The 13494-nt window shown below is 33.5% G+C and overlaps 2 protein-coding genes and 1 long non-coding RNA gene across 3 annotated transcripts; 1 reads left to right on the top strand and 2 right to left on the bottom strand.

The window, feature by feature from the left end:
• Positions 1–3318: 3318 nt before the first annotated feature.
• LOC124373309 (heavy metal-associated isoprenylated plant protein 34-like) lies at positions 3319–4829 on the top strand. Its single transcript, XM_046831691.1, has 2 exons — positions 3319–3634; positions 4798–4829. Exons 1-2 carry the CDS (start codon positions 3319–3321, stop codon positions 4827–4829), a joined length of 348 nt encoding a protein of 115 aa, XP_046687647.1.
• Positions 4830–7109: 2280 nt separating this feature from the next.
• LOC124373310 lies at positions 7110–9851 on the bottom strand. The gene is made up of 3 exons (XR_006923418.1): positions 9791–9851; positions 9130–9275; positions 7110–7126 (listed from the first exon to the last, which is right to left on the bottom strand). It is a non-coding gene; the product is annotated as an uncharacterized LOC124373310 (long non-coding RNA).
• Positions 9852–10817: 966 nt separating this feature from the next.
• On the bottom strand, positions 10818–12505 carry LOC124373308. The gene is made up of 2 exons (XM_046831690.1): positions 12205–12505; positions 10818–11058 (listed from the first exon to the last, which is right to left on the bottom strand). Exons 1-2 carry the CDS (start codon positions 12503–12505, stop codon positions 10970–10972), a joined length of 390 nt encoding a protein of 129 aa, XP_046687646.1. The 3' UTR covers positions 10818–10969.
• Positions 12506–13494: the final 989 nt, after the last annotated feature.

The following is a 13494-nucleotide window of genomic DNA, read 5'->3' as shown; positions in this document are numbered from 1 at the left end:
TTAATGTTTTGTATCTTTCCCTTTTGGGCCAATAAAAAAATCCGCAAATGCCTTAGATTTGTTGAAAAAGCCCCTTGTAAATGGGGGGGACGAAACAGGGATTCCTTGGACCTCGGGTTCCCAACTAAAAACCAAACAAAATGATTCGGGTATTTTTGATTTATCTTATTTGCTTATACTGAAAAGTTGACAACATTTTTTAATTTACTCAAATAACCCCGTAATTTAATATACATAATGATTGGTCAACCCATTGTTTTCATTACGTTAATTGATAAATGAACTAATGGACATTTCATTGGGGGTGTCGCATGCATCTTTAAACAACAAAGTTATGGGTACAGTTTGTCGAAAAAATTTACGAGACAATTTTAAAAAAATTTTGTATTAATCACGAGCCAACGTTATGTTTTTTTCGCAGCAGCAAGTTTTTTACATTTAATGATTTCTTTACTGCACAGTATAAACCCTTTTATATAAAAATTTTTTTAGTATGTTATATTTTCTTTTAATATAATATTGTAAATATTTTAAGGGTATAATTAAATAGTATTTTATAATTTTTCCCCAAATATACAAAAATGTGTTTTATTTTAATACCCATGCATGCATGTTAGCAAATTTGCTGTTGTAAATTTTGCTAGATTGAGAATTTTGGGTTTAAAAAACAAATTAAAAACTGGTTTTAAGTAGTTTTTTTCCAAATTTTTTATTTCAATGAATTTTTCAATAATAATTGCAAAAAAACCTTAATTGTGTTTTTAGTAAACCCATTTTTTGTTTGTGTTTTTCAATTTTTTGTGTACTAAGGGGTACTACAAAAATAATTTTTTTAAAAATTAAGTGTATGTACTAAATGAGTAACGATGGCAGTTGTAAAAGATGGTGTCCCCAAAAGGGGTAACGTTGTGGAGGTTTTTAAAACGAAATGATGACATACACATATTTCCCAAATCCCATTTTGAATAAGCTTTAAATTTTAAAAAAGAATACGAAATAAAATTTAAAGAATTATGAAGGGTAAAAGGTGTAGCATTTGCTAAGTGGGATTAGTTTTTAAATTTTACGATAAATGCTGCCCTCAGCAACAAATTCTTTTTAAAGCCAACAGGGAGTAGTTGACTAAAAATTTGATGCCTCTTTAATGAAATCCCCAACTCCTTCATTCCCACGTAAAAATGGGGTAATTGCCCAGTTATGTGTGGTCATGTGTTAAACTTGGGTGATTTGCCCTATTACATGAAACAAAAAATTAGCGGGAAATGTAAACTTCCATATGAGTGTTTGTGCGGGGTTGAGGGTGGACAATGATAAAAACATGTTGAAACTGGGATTGATATTTTTGGGTGTGAATGGTTTTGAGGGGTTTGGGGAACACTATGGTTTCCGTGTCGTTGCTATGTGCCTTTGGTAAAACGTCAACAAAAAACTGCCCCAGGAAAATTAAGTTTTGGGAGGGATTTTTTTTTAAAAAACCTTGGTTTTAAGAAATTTTCAAAAAGAAAAGGTTTTTGCAACCTAAAAAGTGGAAAAATTTAAAAAAAACATTTTAGTAGCCATTTTTTAAATTAAAAATTCAGTAAAATGTTTTTAACCATCGTTAACTAGAACTATTAAAAATAATTAAGTTTTAAGGGGCAAAAACACTGTGACCCCACCCCTTTTTTTTTTCCTTTAATAAAAACCTTAAAAATGTTTTAATAAATGAATTTTCCCGATAAAATTTAAAAATAATTAAACCAAAAAAATAAAAAATTAAGGGGTAAAATCCCTAATTTAAAACCAAAAAACCCCCCCCAAAAAGGGGTTAAACCTAACAAAAGTTTTGGGGGGGTTTTTATTTCCCTGAAAAAAGGGGGCAAAAAACCCATGGTCCTTTTAAAAAAAGGGCCTTTGTTTTTGGGGGCGGCCCCAAAAAAAAAATTCAAAGGGGGGGGTTTGTTTGGCTGTTTCGGGGGTGCTTTTTGGGGGGTTCCCCCCCTTTTTTTCAAATCCAAAAAGGGGTTCCCCCCTTCCTGTTTGATTGGAGGGGGGTGGTTAGACGGCCCCCCCGGGGGGGAAAACCTTTGGATTTGCCCCTTTTTTTTTTAAAGGGTCTTTTTATGGAGGGGGGGTTTCCCCCTTATTAAATCCTGAATTCTTTTTAAATTTTAAGGGGGGCCTTTAATCCCTTAAGGGAAGGAACCAAAAAAAAAGGGGGGTTTTTAAAAAAAATGGGGAAAAAGGGAAAAAAAAAAATTTTTAAAATTTTTGGGGGTTTTTAATCACGCTTCAATGGGATTTTTTTTAAAAAAAAAAATGATTAATTTTTTTTGGTTTTTTTGAAAACTTTTACGAATCTTTTAAACAATTTTTAATTTTCAATTTTTAATTTAATTTTCGTTAAATTGTTAAAAATGATGACCACCAATCCGGGGTGTTTTTTAATTAAAATTAAATAAAATTTTTTAAAAACCCTTTTAAAAAAATTTTTTAAAAATTTTCGCAAAAAAGTAAAAATCCTTAACAAAATTTTTAAAAATTAAAAAAAATTAATTTTAAAACCCAAAAGGGGAAAAGAAAAGGAAAAAAAAAAAAAAGGGGGGGAAAGAAAAAAAAAAGAAATGAAAAAAAAACGGAAAAAAAAAAAAAAGAAAAAAGGGAAAGGGGGGAAAAAAAATTTTGGGGGGGGGAAAAAAAAAAGAAAAAAGGGGGGGGGGGGGGAGGGGAAAAAAAAAAAAAAAAAAAAAGGGGGGGGGGGGAAAAAAAAAAAAAAAAAAAAAAAAAAAAAAAAAAAAAAAAAGGGAAAAGAAAAAGGGGAAAAAAAGGAAAAAAAAAAAAAAAGGGGGGAAAAAAGAAAAAAAAGAAAAAAAAAAAAGGGGGAAAAAAAAAAAAAAAAAAAAAAAAAAAAAAAAAAAAAAAAAAAGGGGGGGAAAAAAAGGGGAAAAAAAAAGGGGGGGGTTTTAAAAAAAGAAAAAAAAAAAGAAAAAGAATTTTTTTAGTTTTAAGAAAAAAGTTTTTTTTGGGGGGGGGGGAAAAAAAAAAATAAAAAAAAAAAAAAAAGGGGGAAAAAAAAAGGGAAAAAAAAAAAAGGGTTAAGAATAGGAGGGAGGAAAAAGGAAACAGAAAGAAGAAAGAAAAAGGGGAAAAAAAGAAAAGGGGGGGGAGGGAAAGGAAAAAAAAGGAAAGGGAAAATTTTTTTGGGGGGAAAAAAAAAAAGAATTGTTTTTTTTTTTTTTAAAGATTTTTTTTAAAAAAAAAAGGATTCATTGTTAATTGAATGTAAAAGATTGTTTTCAAACAATTTAATTTTACAGTCTTAGTTTTTAGAAGGGAAGGATGGAAGGAAAGGAAGGTAGGAGGAAGGAAGGAAAGGAAGGGGGAAAGGAAGGAAGAAGGGAGGGGGGAAAGGAGGAAGGGAAGGAGGAAGGAGATATGGAGGGAGGAAGGATAGGGAAGGTGGAGGAAGGAAAGGGAGGGAAAGGACAAGGGGGAAGGGAGGAAAGGGAGGGGGGGAATGGGAGGGAAGGAGGAAAGGGGAAGGAGGGGAAGGAAGGAGGAAGGAGGGGGAAAGGAAGGAAAGGAGGAGAAGGGGGGGGAAGGAAAGGAGGGAAGGAAAGGAAGGAGGAAGGAATTGGGGGGGAAGGAAAGGATGGTAGGTGGGGGGGAAGGGGAAGGAAGGGAAATGGGGGAAATACATTTAAAAAAGAACATTAATAATGTTATTAATACAAAAAAAAAAAAAAGCAAGTACATTAGATATATATTTTGGTATTGGTTATAAAGATTATGTAAATCAAAAATTTCAGACTTCTATCATGACAGTCCCTTGTTTAGTTATGTATAAATTCAAACTGTTGCTTTTATGGTTACGTCAAACAAAACATATCAAACATTCAATATAACACAAGGGGACAAACACATGTGTGGCAAAAATATTACTTCCAAAATGTTATTAGCAAAATTAATGGAGTTTGGAATTAAAGGTTACAATCACTGCATTAGATATTTGCAAGACAAATGGCTTTTTCTTTGGAACATCCTTTTTGAAGTAGTTGAGATTTTTGGGATAATATGAATTAAAAAATTATTGTTGATTAGGAAAATTCTTTTATCTGTGTTGTAATTATTAAATAATTATTTTGTTTTAATTGAATTTTTATTTTATTTAAGTATTGCTTTTTTAAGGTTTGGGCAAACTGGAGGATTGCATTGCTCTTAATATGAAGTGTACATGATGTGTTTCAAGTGAAATGTATCTTTACCATATAAATGAGTATTATTGAGGATGCAGCACCAACTCTCATCGTCATAATATTCTCCATCGTACATTCGTCTTGTGGTTACAAATGTCTCTATGGCTACAACGAGCTGTCTAATGTTGTGTTGTTGGGGGTGAAGGGGAGTAAGTAGAGAAGGGAAACTTGATCTCACAGTCCTGATACTGGGCGTCCACCGGTAGTACAGATGTGGGGGTCAGCGTAACAATCACCAAGTGTCATACAATCTTATAGATAAGTATTATTCCGTTTATATGGTGTTTACAGATTATTTCAGTGTTGTTTCAAGACTAAAAACAATTCTTTCGTCTTATATTTATTAGGTAATTTTTTATTATTTTAAGCATATGCAAGATTTTGTTTAATTTTAATATAATTTTATAATATATTATAAAAATTTTTTAATTTTTAATATAATGTTTGGGAGCAGCATAAGAGTATATAGTTTCCATGTATCGTGTTATAGATATTTATCACTTTGTTGTTAGTCAGTTTGTACTTGTGAAAGCCTTGAGCTAACTTCTGGGATTGTCTCCAGAAATCGATGAGGAGGGCGGGTCTGGTTATTGAAATTCTCCTGTGGACTGTCATGACGGACAGTACATCACGCACTGTGCACAGTCACGTCTCGTAGTGCTTACCGTGTATTGTAAGGTATTGAAGTTTCTTAAATGTAAACGTTAGCAGTAAAATTTTTGCGTAGATTGTGGGGTTTTTATATTTAGTCAGTAAAATGGATAAAATTATACTTGTAATAAAACCAGCACAATTTGAGATATTGTTAAGAAATTTAGTGTAATGAAATATTTTATTTTTCTGGAAAAAAATAAATGTAAAACTCTGGATGAAGGCAGTATTTACAAGTCTCCTTGGAGCTCTATGGTGCATTTGTTTGAAATGTGGGTGTGTCGTGTTTTTTGGTTTTTGGGTTGATTTTTATAATTTTTGTGTAATGTTTTCTGCTGTATAACCATCCATAGTCTTAAGGCAGCATGGGCCTAAAAATAGCGGTTATTTTTCATATTATCTTTTTTTATATGAATTGTGAGTGCTAAAACTATAATTGGGAGGAAAAACCTATGGGGAGTGTCAATGAAAGTAGTGCTGCTATACGTTGTCTGAGTTATAAATTTGTAGTTTGTTAAAAATACAAAAATCTCTGTAAATTATCTTCAACATTTGTTTTTAATAAATCTTCTCCAAGGGACTTGATAAACAAATTTTAGTCTAAAAAATTCTACAGATAATAAGTAGTATTACATAACTAAAACTAAGATCAACAGCCATGATTTGTTTACCTGTAAGAGAGTCGTGAGACCTTGCTCGTCCAAATTTCTCAGTAGCTGTTCTTCCGTCTGTGGTGTGGATGTCCCAGCATCTACAGCCTCAGACTGTTAGAACAAAACATTTTTCCACACTATGTAAACATGGCCAATAAGAAGACAGTAAGGATTTTAGTTCTGGAGATGATAACAATTCTAGAGGCGTATCAGATCATTTATCTTCCTGAGGCTAACCCTTTGAAAGCCAACGTCATCGATATTTACCAGATGTCAAAAGTTGTCTAAAGACGAGACGTGCCACCATCCAATTTTACCGGACGTTCGGGAAAAAATCACTACAAACAAAAAAACTACTTTATATTTTTGAATTAGCATTTTATTAAAATTGTTTGTGAAGCAACTGGTTCTTTTCAAAAATAAATTGTTGTGTCTCTCACTTCCAATCAATTGACTTTAACGAAAATCAATCTAGAACTCACATATAAATATTTTTCGGTTGACATAGCTACCGGAAAACAATGTGACATAATAGTTTAATTACAAGTTGTATAACTACTCCAACTCATTATTGAAGATAATGATATACATTTTTTCAATTTGTAGACAATTGAATACACTTTCCAGTGATTATGGATAAAGAAAAGGATATGAATGTTTCTGTAATGATAATTTGGTTGAAAAAATAAAATTTAAATAAATTCTGGAATTTTTAGGTAAGTCCATTTTTTTGTATTCCTTAAAATTTAATATTTTTAATGGTAACTTATGTTATTTTATGTTAATTTAGGCAGAGTTTTCAGAGAAGAATAAATATTTTGATAGCAAGCAATTATATAATCAAACTGTGAATTGTTTTACTGAAATCTGCAAAATGCCTTAAAAAGGGCTGGCCACTAGAAAAATAACTGGCACTTTTCAGTACACCTACTCAATAAATACTTGGCACTCAAAAGGGTTAATACAGTACCATAATTGAGAATAGGTACTGATATGGTAAGAAAAGCAAAGTTATCTTTATCCGACTGGAAAGGTTATCAAGAGCTCTCAGTGTCCAGAAGGGCATGAAATATGCCACATTTTTTGTTCATTTTAAAAGGTCTCTTTGTTAAAGAAAGTAGAGGAATAATCTTCAATCCCATATTATAAAAAAAAAAAAAAAAAAAAAGTAAGTAATGAGTTTCACAGACAAAGTAATATTTAGTAAACACTATTAATTCCCAATATTGTAAACCCTGAGACACATCCTATATGTATGGCTATTGAGAATCATAATACTGACTCTTAGATTTTAGATTACTCATTTTTTATATGTACTTTCATTGAGAGGTTTTCATTATGAAAGAAGTTAATACCTCATTTTCAATGTCATGTGGCATCTCAGGACAAAGAAAAATTACTATAGTATACCTACTGTTAACTGTACCCATAAACAATGCAATATTCACCATGAGAGTTGAAACTTCGGGTGCGACATATTCAAGAACTTTCTTTGGTAATCATGGTCTTACTGCTACTGGAACGGTTTCAGGTTGGGGGGCCCAGATAGCGTCTTCTAGCACTGAGCACCCCCCGTAGCGTCAACAGCTGAAAACAGCCCAAAGATTATAATCTCTAAAAACACAGTATAAAACTATGTCAGTTATATAAAAAAAATTTGTTAAACAACATTTTACTTATTTACAATATGTTCAATTTAGAAGAACAATATTATATACAGAAAAACAACATTACACAATTAAAATTGAGTTGGATGTTAACCATTGTTAACACTAACACAAAGAAACTGCAAAGAGGTTACACCCTTACACTGTTCTTCAAAAGTTAACAAGATAGGGTTATATTACCCTAACAACATCAAGAAAAAAATCAAGAAGAAGATTAAGAAGAATATGGCAAAACAGTAGAAATCCAAATGATAAGGGAAACTTCAATAGGGCAGCTCAACATTCTGAAAAGATTATCGTTTAATATTAAAACCTGCGGTTTGAAGAGTATACCCAGTCTCTCTCAGCAACCGAAGCTACAGACTATTCGTTATGGAAAGTAACTAAAAGAATTAAGCAGCCTAAGATATCCATTTCCCGCTTTTTAAAACTGATGGAAACTGGGTTAAATGTAACATAGAAAAATCTAAGGCATTCGCAGAATATTTCACCAATTTTTTTAGATTCTCCACTTTCCAACTTGATTTCACCTCTCCCGTTACGAAAATTTAAACCATCTGACATTCGCTCAGTTATAACTCACAATCTCAATCCTCATAAAGTCTCCTAGCTACCAACTCTAATTACTGGAAAAATACTGAAAGAACTTCCAAGAAAAGCTATTATATTCTTAACATTCTTATTTAAAGCCATGCTGAGACTAGAACACATACCCATTCAATTTAAAAGAGCTCAGCTAATCCCAATGCCAGAGAAGCCCCCTCACCCAGTTAACCTTTTAAATGTTAACTGCACTGGTCGTCACCACTTCTCTTCTTCTTTTTAAGTTTTACTTCTTATTAAAAAGTAGTTCACAAAAATATGAAAAAAAAAACATAGTAATATATTGATAATATTTTATTTTTTAATAATTATACATACATAAATAAATTCTAAATTTTAAAATTTCAAGTTTAATAAAAACCATATAGCAAAAAAAAATATGTGACACAAATATCTATTTATTTATTTAAGTTAAATTTAATTTTTTATTGTAATTAACACAAAATTATAAGTCTACCTTATTCACAAGTTGAGTAACATAAGTTTTTGTAAGGGCGAGTCATTTGTCCTTTTTGCCATTGGTTGTGTAATTCATGCTTTGAAATTCATAGTACTTAACATACGAGTAAAAACCACACTTATTCTGATGTCAACTAACATTGTTTATAGCCCATACTTAAAAAAGTAATCTTTTAATACAATATTTATAAATTTAGAATATATTTTCAGAAATGTCAAGATAGCTATTAATCAAATTGTCAATGCCCACATCCACACTCATTTCTAAGTTAGTAATTGGTGTATTTTTCGACAACAGGAGACTTCGAATGGTTCCATTTACTCATTTTTCAAATAAAATTAAGTAACAATGTAATATTTAACTGTGGTATGTTATGAACTCCACATTATAGGGTTATCTTTATGTTAGAATAATAAATCGTAAACTAAAACCCTTTTTAGTTTAACTGTGGTACTTTATACTGTCCTAATACATCTTTTTTTAAGTCTGTGGAATTTCAAAGCATTTGATAAAATAGGGAGCTATTTAAATAATACAAAGTACACGTCCGCAGTATATGGACATTGGAGATGATGCCATATTTACGACGTTCGTATAATAAACGGCATGTCAGGGTTAAGCAGACACACTTTAAGTATTTATTTAAGACGTTAAAAGATCCAAAGTTTCTCTCTGGAGACAAAATTGAAATTGTGCCAGCCAAATCTTTCTTGTTTTATTTTATGGATAGTTAGCTTCATGTTAATAATAAAACAATCCCTCAAATTGAACTTAATAAACTGTATGGCTCAATATTAGGGTTTAGATCTGTAGTAAAAACTAATAAAGTTCAGATTTATACTTAATCAGGATTAACTCACCTCACTAGTTCTAATAACTATCCTGTAGCAGAGGAGGGGTGGGGAGGGGTTGGTGTCTGAAGAAGGCGGGCGCTCTAGCCTCTCTCTCTTGAGGCTGATGGCAACTGGTCCCAGATTCTCATCCATTCCAAACCAGTTTTGGTGTTCTAGATTAACATTGAAAAAATTAGCTTTTACGTTTCTCATTAAACGTAATTACTTTTTAATCTAGTACTACTGGAAAATAGATTTTTTAAACACTCATTTTATTAAATAATTAATAAAATATGGTAGCTTCCTAGAAGTTAAGATGGTAAAAAATTTCAGATCCTTTTAAACCACAACATAGATAATCTCTTGTCTAGATCATTCTTGTGGCCAGCAGTGACGTAAATCTGCTTATTGAATTATCTCTTAAAGTTTAGTAGCAAACTATAATATAAATCTAGGGTCTCTATGCTATTTTTTCCCCAAAATGGCAAAGACCTTTCAGTGGTTTTGCAAGATTGTTATCACAATAAAAATCAAGTACTACCACTATTTGTGTTGAAAACGTAACTACTATCTAATTCTTTATAATCATTAGGCTACTGAAAACGTTATTTCTTTGATTCAAACCTTATAAAATATTCAAAATTCCACAGAGCTAGGCATGAATAACAGAGTGACTTTATTGTCTGACCTTGTTGGTAAAAGTAGTTGCGGTAATAGAGAGCGCCATGGTCAACGCACTCTATGAGGCGGGGGGTGGGGGGGGGGGGGGACTGTGGGGTTGGTGGGGGCAGGAGCCATGGGTCCAGTGGGTCTCTCCGGGAGGGGAATTCCAGCACAGAGACTCCACAAGCAAGTGGAGGGTCGGTGCAGGGGGAGGGGTGACCGCCTCCGCTTGCAGGGAGGACTGAGCCGCGTCAGAGATACCACTCGTTCCTCTTCCCCGCCCATCTCATTCCGGAAGAACGGGACAGCTACAACAAATTTTCCTTATTTACTTTTGGAAATACAGGATAAAATCAATTTCACAGTTCAGTACATACAGTGTAGAAATTGTAACAGTAAAATCCACCTTTAATTTAAACTAAATAGATCAGCCAAATACTGTTCTGACTGTTCATTTATAGTAGCATTTGGAAGTATTGAGAAAGAAGTGAAATATATCGGTAGACTTCCTTATTATCATTGTAAATAAAGCTTCTTTGTAGATACATCTTGAGGACAGGAAGGCAATCTGCAAAACTCGTTGCGTGCCTCTACTTAAATTATTATTTCAGTGATGCTTCCGATGATATAACTGTATTATTACTGTACATAAATTGCAATCACACCCTCTCCTCTTTGTTGGCCATCCATTCTAAAAGTCATAATTTCCAATTTGTTATTTCACTGTTTCATTAATTAATTTTTTGCAGCTACTATTAGTAAATATTTTGCCAAGACTACTCTCCTAATTTTAAATGTTTCTTGTAAGATCCTGATTTCAATAATCAGTGCCCTCCTAGAATCTTTGCTGTCATCGACAGTACACTGCTCCAACATTGTTGCTTATTCATTGAACCAATCTGTTTCAAAATCTTCCGGACAAGAACATTTTCCTCACCCTAACTAAAGAACCAAAGATATGATTGGATGCGTTGATGAAACTCACCTCTCCAACAACTCATTGCTGCGGCCATCCCCCCACCATCTTCGTCGCCACTGTCTGGCGTTTGATGCCCGTGTACCGAGCATGCTGGCCGCCGACGCACCCGTGGTGGTGTTACGCCGACGAGCTAGCAGCAGTCCACGCAGCCGTGCTGCATATCCGACATTGGCTGTCAGGCTTTGTACATCATAGTGCGCTAGCGCACGACGTCTCTGCCGCTCCTCACAGTCTGGCAGACTGCCCGGAGAACTCATTCATACTGTCGTCAACCGTGGCAGCTCGTGCTGGCTTTCCGTTGTTCGACACATTGCCTGCCACATAATATGTTTAATTAACACAAGTGTTTTTGAAAATGTTAATAACTTGTAATTATTACGCTGAAAAAATCTAATTGATTCATTATTTTGTTCATTGATTTTATTATACATTTTTAAAGTATAATTTACTGTATGGAAATAAAAACACAATCCCACTTGTCCATGAAATCTTTCCACCTTTGAACTTACTCATAACTAAATAATATATATATAAAACAATCCAGATTTAGAGAATAACTCCTCCTTTTTTTACCAGGAGTTATTAAAAAGGCTGAAATTTAATTTTTTTATTATTTTTAATTCCGTCTCAGAGCTGCATCCCTTTGGACTAACACATCCCATTACGTAAACGTTCTGAACCATGGTCTCTAGGGGGTCCAAGAGGCCCGGACCCCCACAAATTTTCAATTTTTTAAAATTACTATTTCAGTTAACGATTAATTATTATTTAAATAATTCAGTATTATTGATATGTACTGCTGAAAGATCGTTCTCATCAAAGAAACGGGTCAAGAAGATTTTAAGGAACAAAATTGCGGCCTTATTCTCTGTCCATTTACGAGAAATTATTAGTTGACTAGACTCCCAAAAATTGTTTCCTGGCTTCGTTCTTGCATGGGCTGTGTGATAATGCAATCGTAATAGGTCTAGCTTTTGGTAATTAAAGCTACACGTGCCTATTGACTCAAATAAAACAGCAGACAACAAATCCACTATCACAATTATTATTAGTTCTTTTTATTTTAATTAATAACTGTCTCAAGTACTCATTAATTTAAATACTCGATTCACAAACAAATAACAATAGTCTTTGTTACTAATAGCACTGGGATGTTTGTGCAACAAGTTGAAACATCCTATTTCAGAAGGTTTTTGACACATCAACATGGATGAGATTAGCAAATTGATATTTTATTATAATATTCTTAAATTTAAAATTTATTCATTGTAAAATAGGTTTTTGTTAATATTCTTCTGGATCATTCATATTAATCCAGATATGTTGGCTGAACTCTTTTTTAAACAACTTTTGTCAAGATTTTTTAATTATTGTTTTCAAGTAGATTGTCACAAAGGTAACTCTGCAGGTTCCTAAGCTCAGTTGGTCAGTTCCTTACACACTATTATTATTGAACTTACCTGACCAGAACCGATGGAACTTGAGCCGCAGCTTGGGACTGGTGCCAGTAGGACTCGTGACAGCATCATCGGCTAGAGTGTTGTTGGCATTGTCACAAGCTGCCCCACCCTCCACCTTGCCCCTCAGGTATTCTGCAGGCCCTGGGCTGCGTTGGTCCGTTCCAAGCCCCAACACCGCAGGGCGGTAGTCTTTGCAGCCATCGCAAAGAACGACTCCCCTGTAGTTTGCTTGTCCGAAGCGATGACCATTCAATGCTACCGTGACTGCCATACTCCCGCCGTAAAAACTGGGACTCACCATGCTGCCAGACCATGTAACACAAATACTGCTTTAGATATGTAATATTTAGGGCAATATGTAAATAGGCATTAAACTATGCTGACTGTCTTTATCATCCATTCTCCACTCTTACTGGGATGACCTGTCAGACTGTACAATGAGCATATCTAGCAAAATATGTCGGGACTGTATGGCAATCTGGTTATTAGCAATGTATTTCTAGATGAATATTAGTAAGTGAATCTACCTGAAAATGAAAGTAAAAATATTTTGTTTTCTGTTAGCTTGCTGATGTACACTAATCCTACCTATATCCCCACCACACACACCAAGGACGTAGCCCAGCGAGAGGGTCCAAGGAGTCCGGAACCCCCCTCAAATTTTGTATTTTTTTTAGTAAAACGATTATTATTATTTAAATAATTTAGTATTAGTGACATGCACTGCTGAAAGATCACTCTCAACAAAAACAGACTCTGTCAAGAACTTTTTATTAAGGAACAAAATGGGGCCTTACTCTCTATCCGCAACGGAAAAAGATTAGTTGTTCTAGATTCCACTCAATTTTTTTTTCCTGGCACACGTATTTAGCCAGTGACAATACCAATCCACTGGTAAAGTTTTCAATTTCTTAGCAAAATGCTACAGATTTCTACATTGGAGACAGCTTATCAAATTTTGTTTAGCATCCAAACAACACTGTTTTACAGTATATAAGTGTTACTGTAGCTCATTCTGTAATTCACATACATTTTCACAAATAACACATTATTCATTATTTAATGTCTCAAGGGAATAGTATAGAAATCAGGTTCCCACAGAAGTGATCCAGTAACAATGTGTGAATTTCTTTGTCTCCATTATTATCACTAAGATTATTATTATCCAACATGCTTTTGGTCAATACAATACCTTACGGTGAATACTACTAATTACTTCTGACCTATACATGCTACCTCAGAAGAATACGTGGAAGGCCAAGGTAACCCTGGCATGAAGTTGTTGCTCTA

Source organism: Homalodisca vitripennis, unplaced genomic scaffold, assembly GCF_021130785.1.
Source record: "Homalodisca vitripennis isolate AUS2020 unplaced genomic scaffold, UT_GWSS_2.1 ScUCBcl_5287;HRSCAF=11946, whole genome shotgun sequence".
NCBI lineage: Eukaryota > Metazoa > Arthropoda > Insecta > Hemiptera > Cicadellidae > Homalodisca > Homalodisca vitripennis.
The sequence above is the reverse complement of the archived record's forward strand: the minus strand, read 5'-3'. Positions and strand labels throughout refer to the sequence as shown.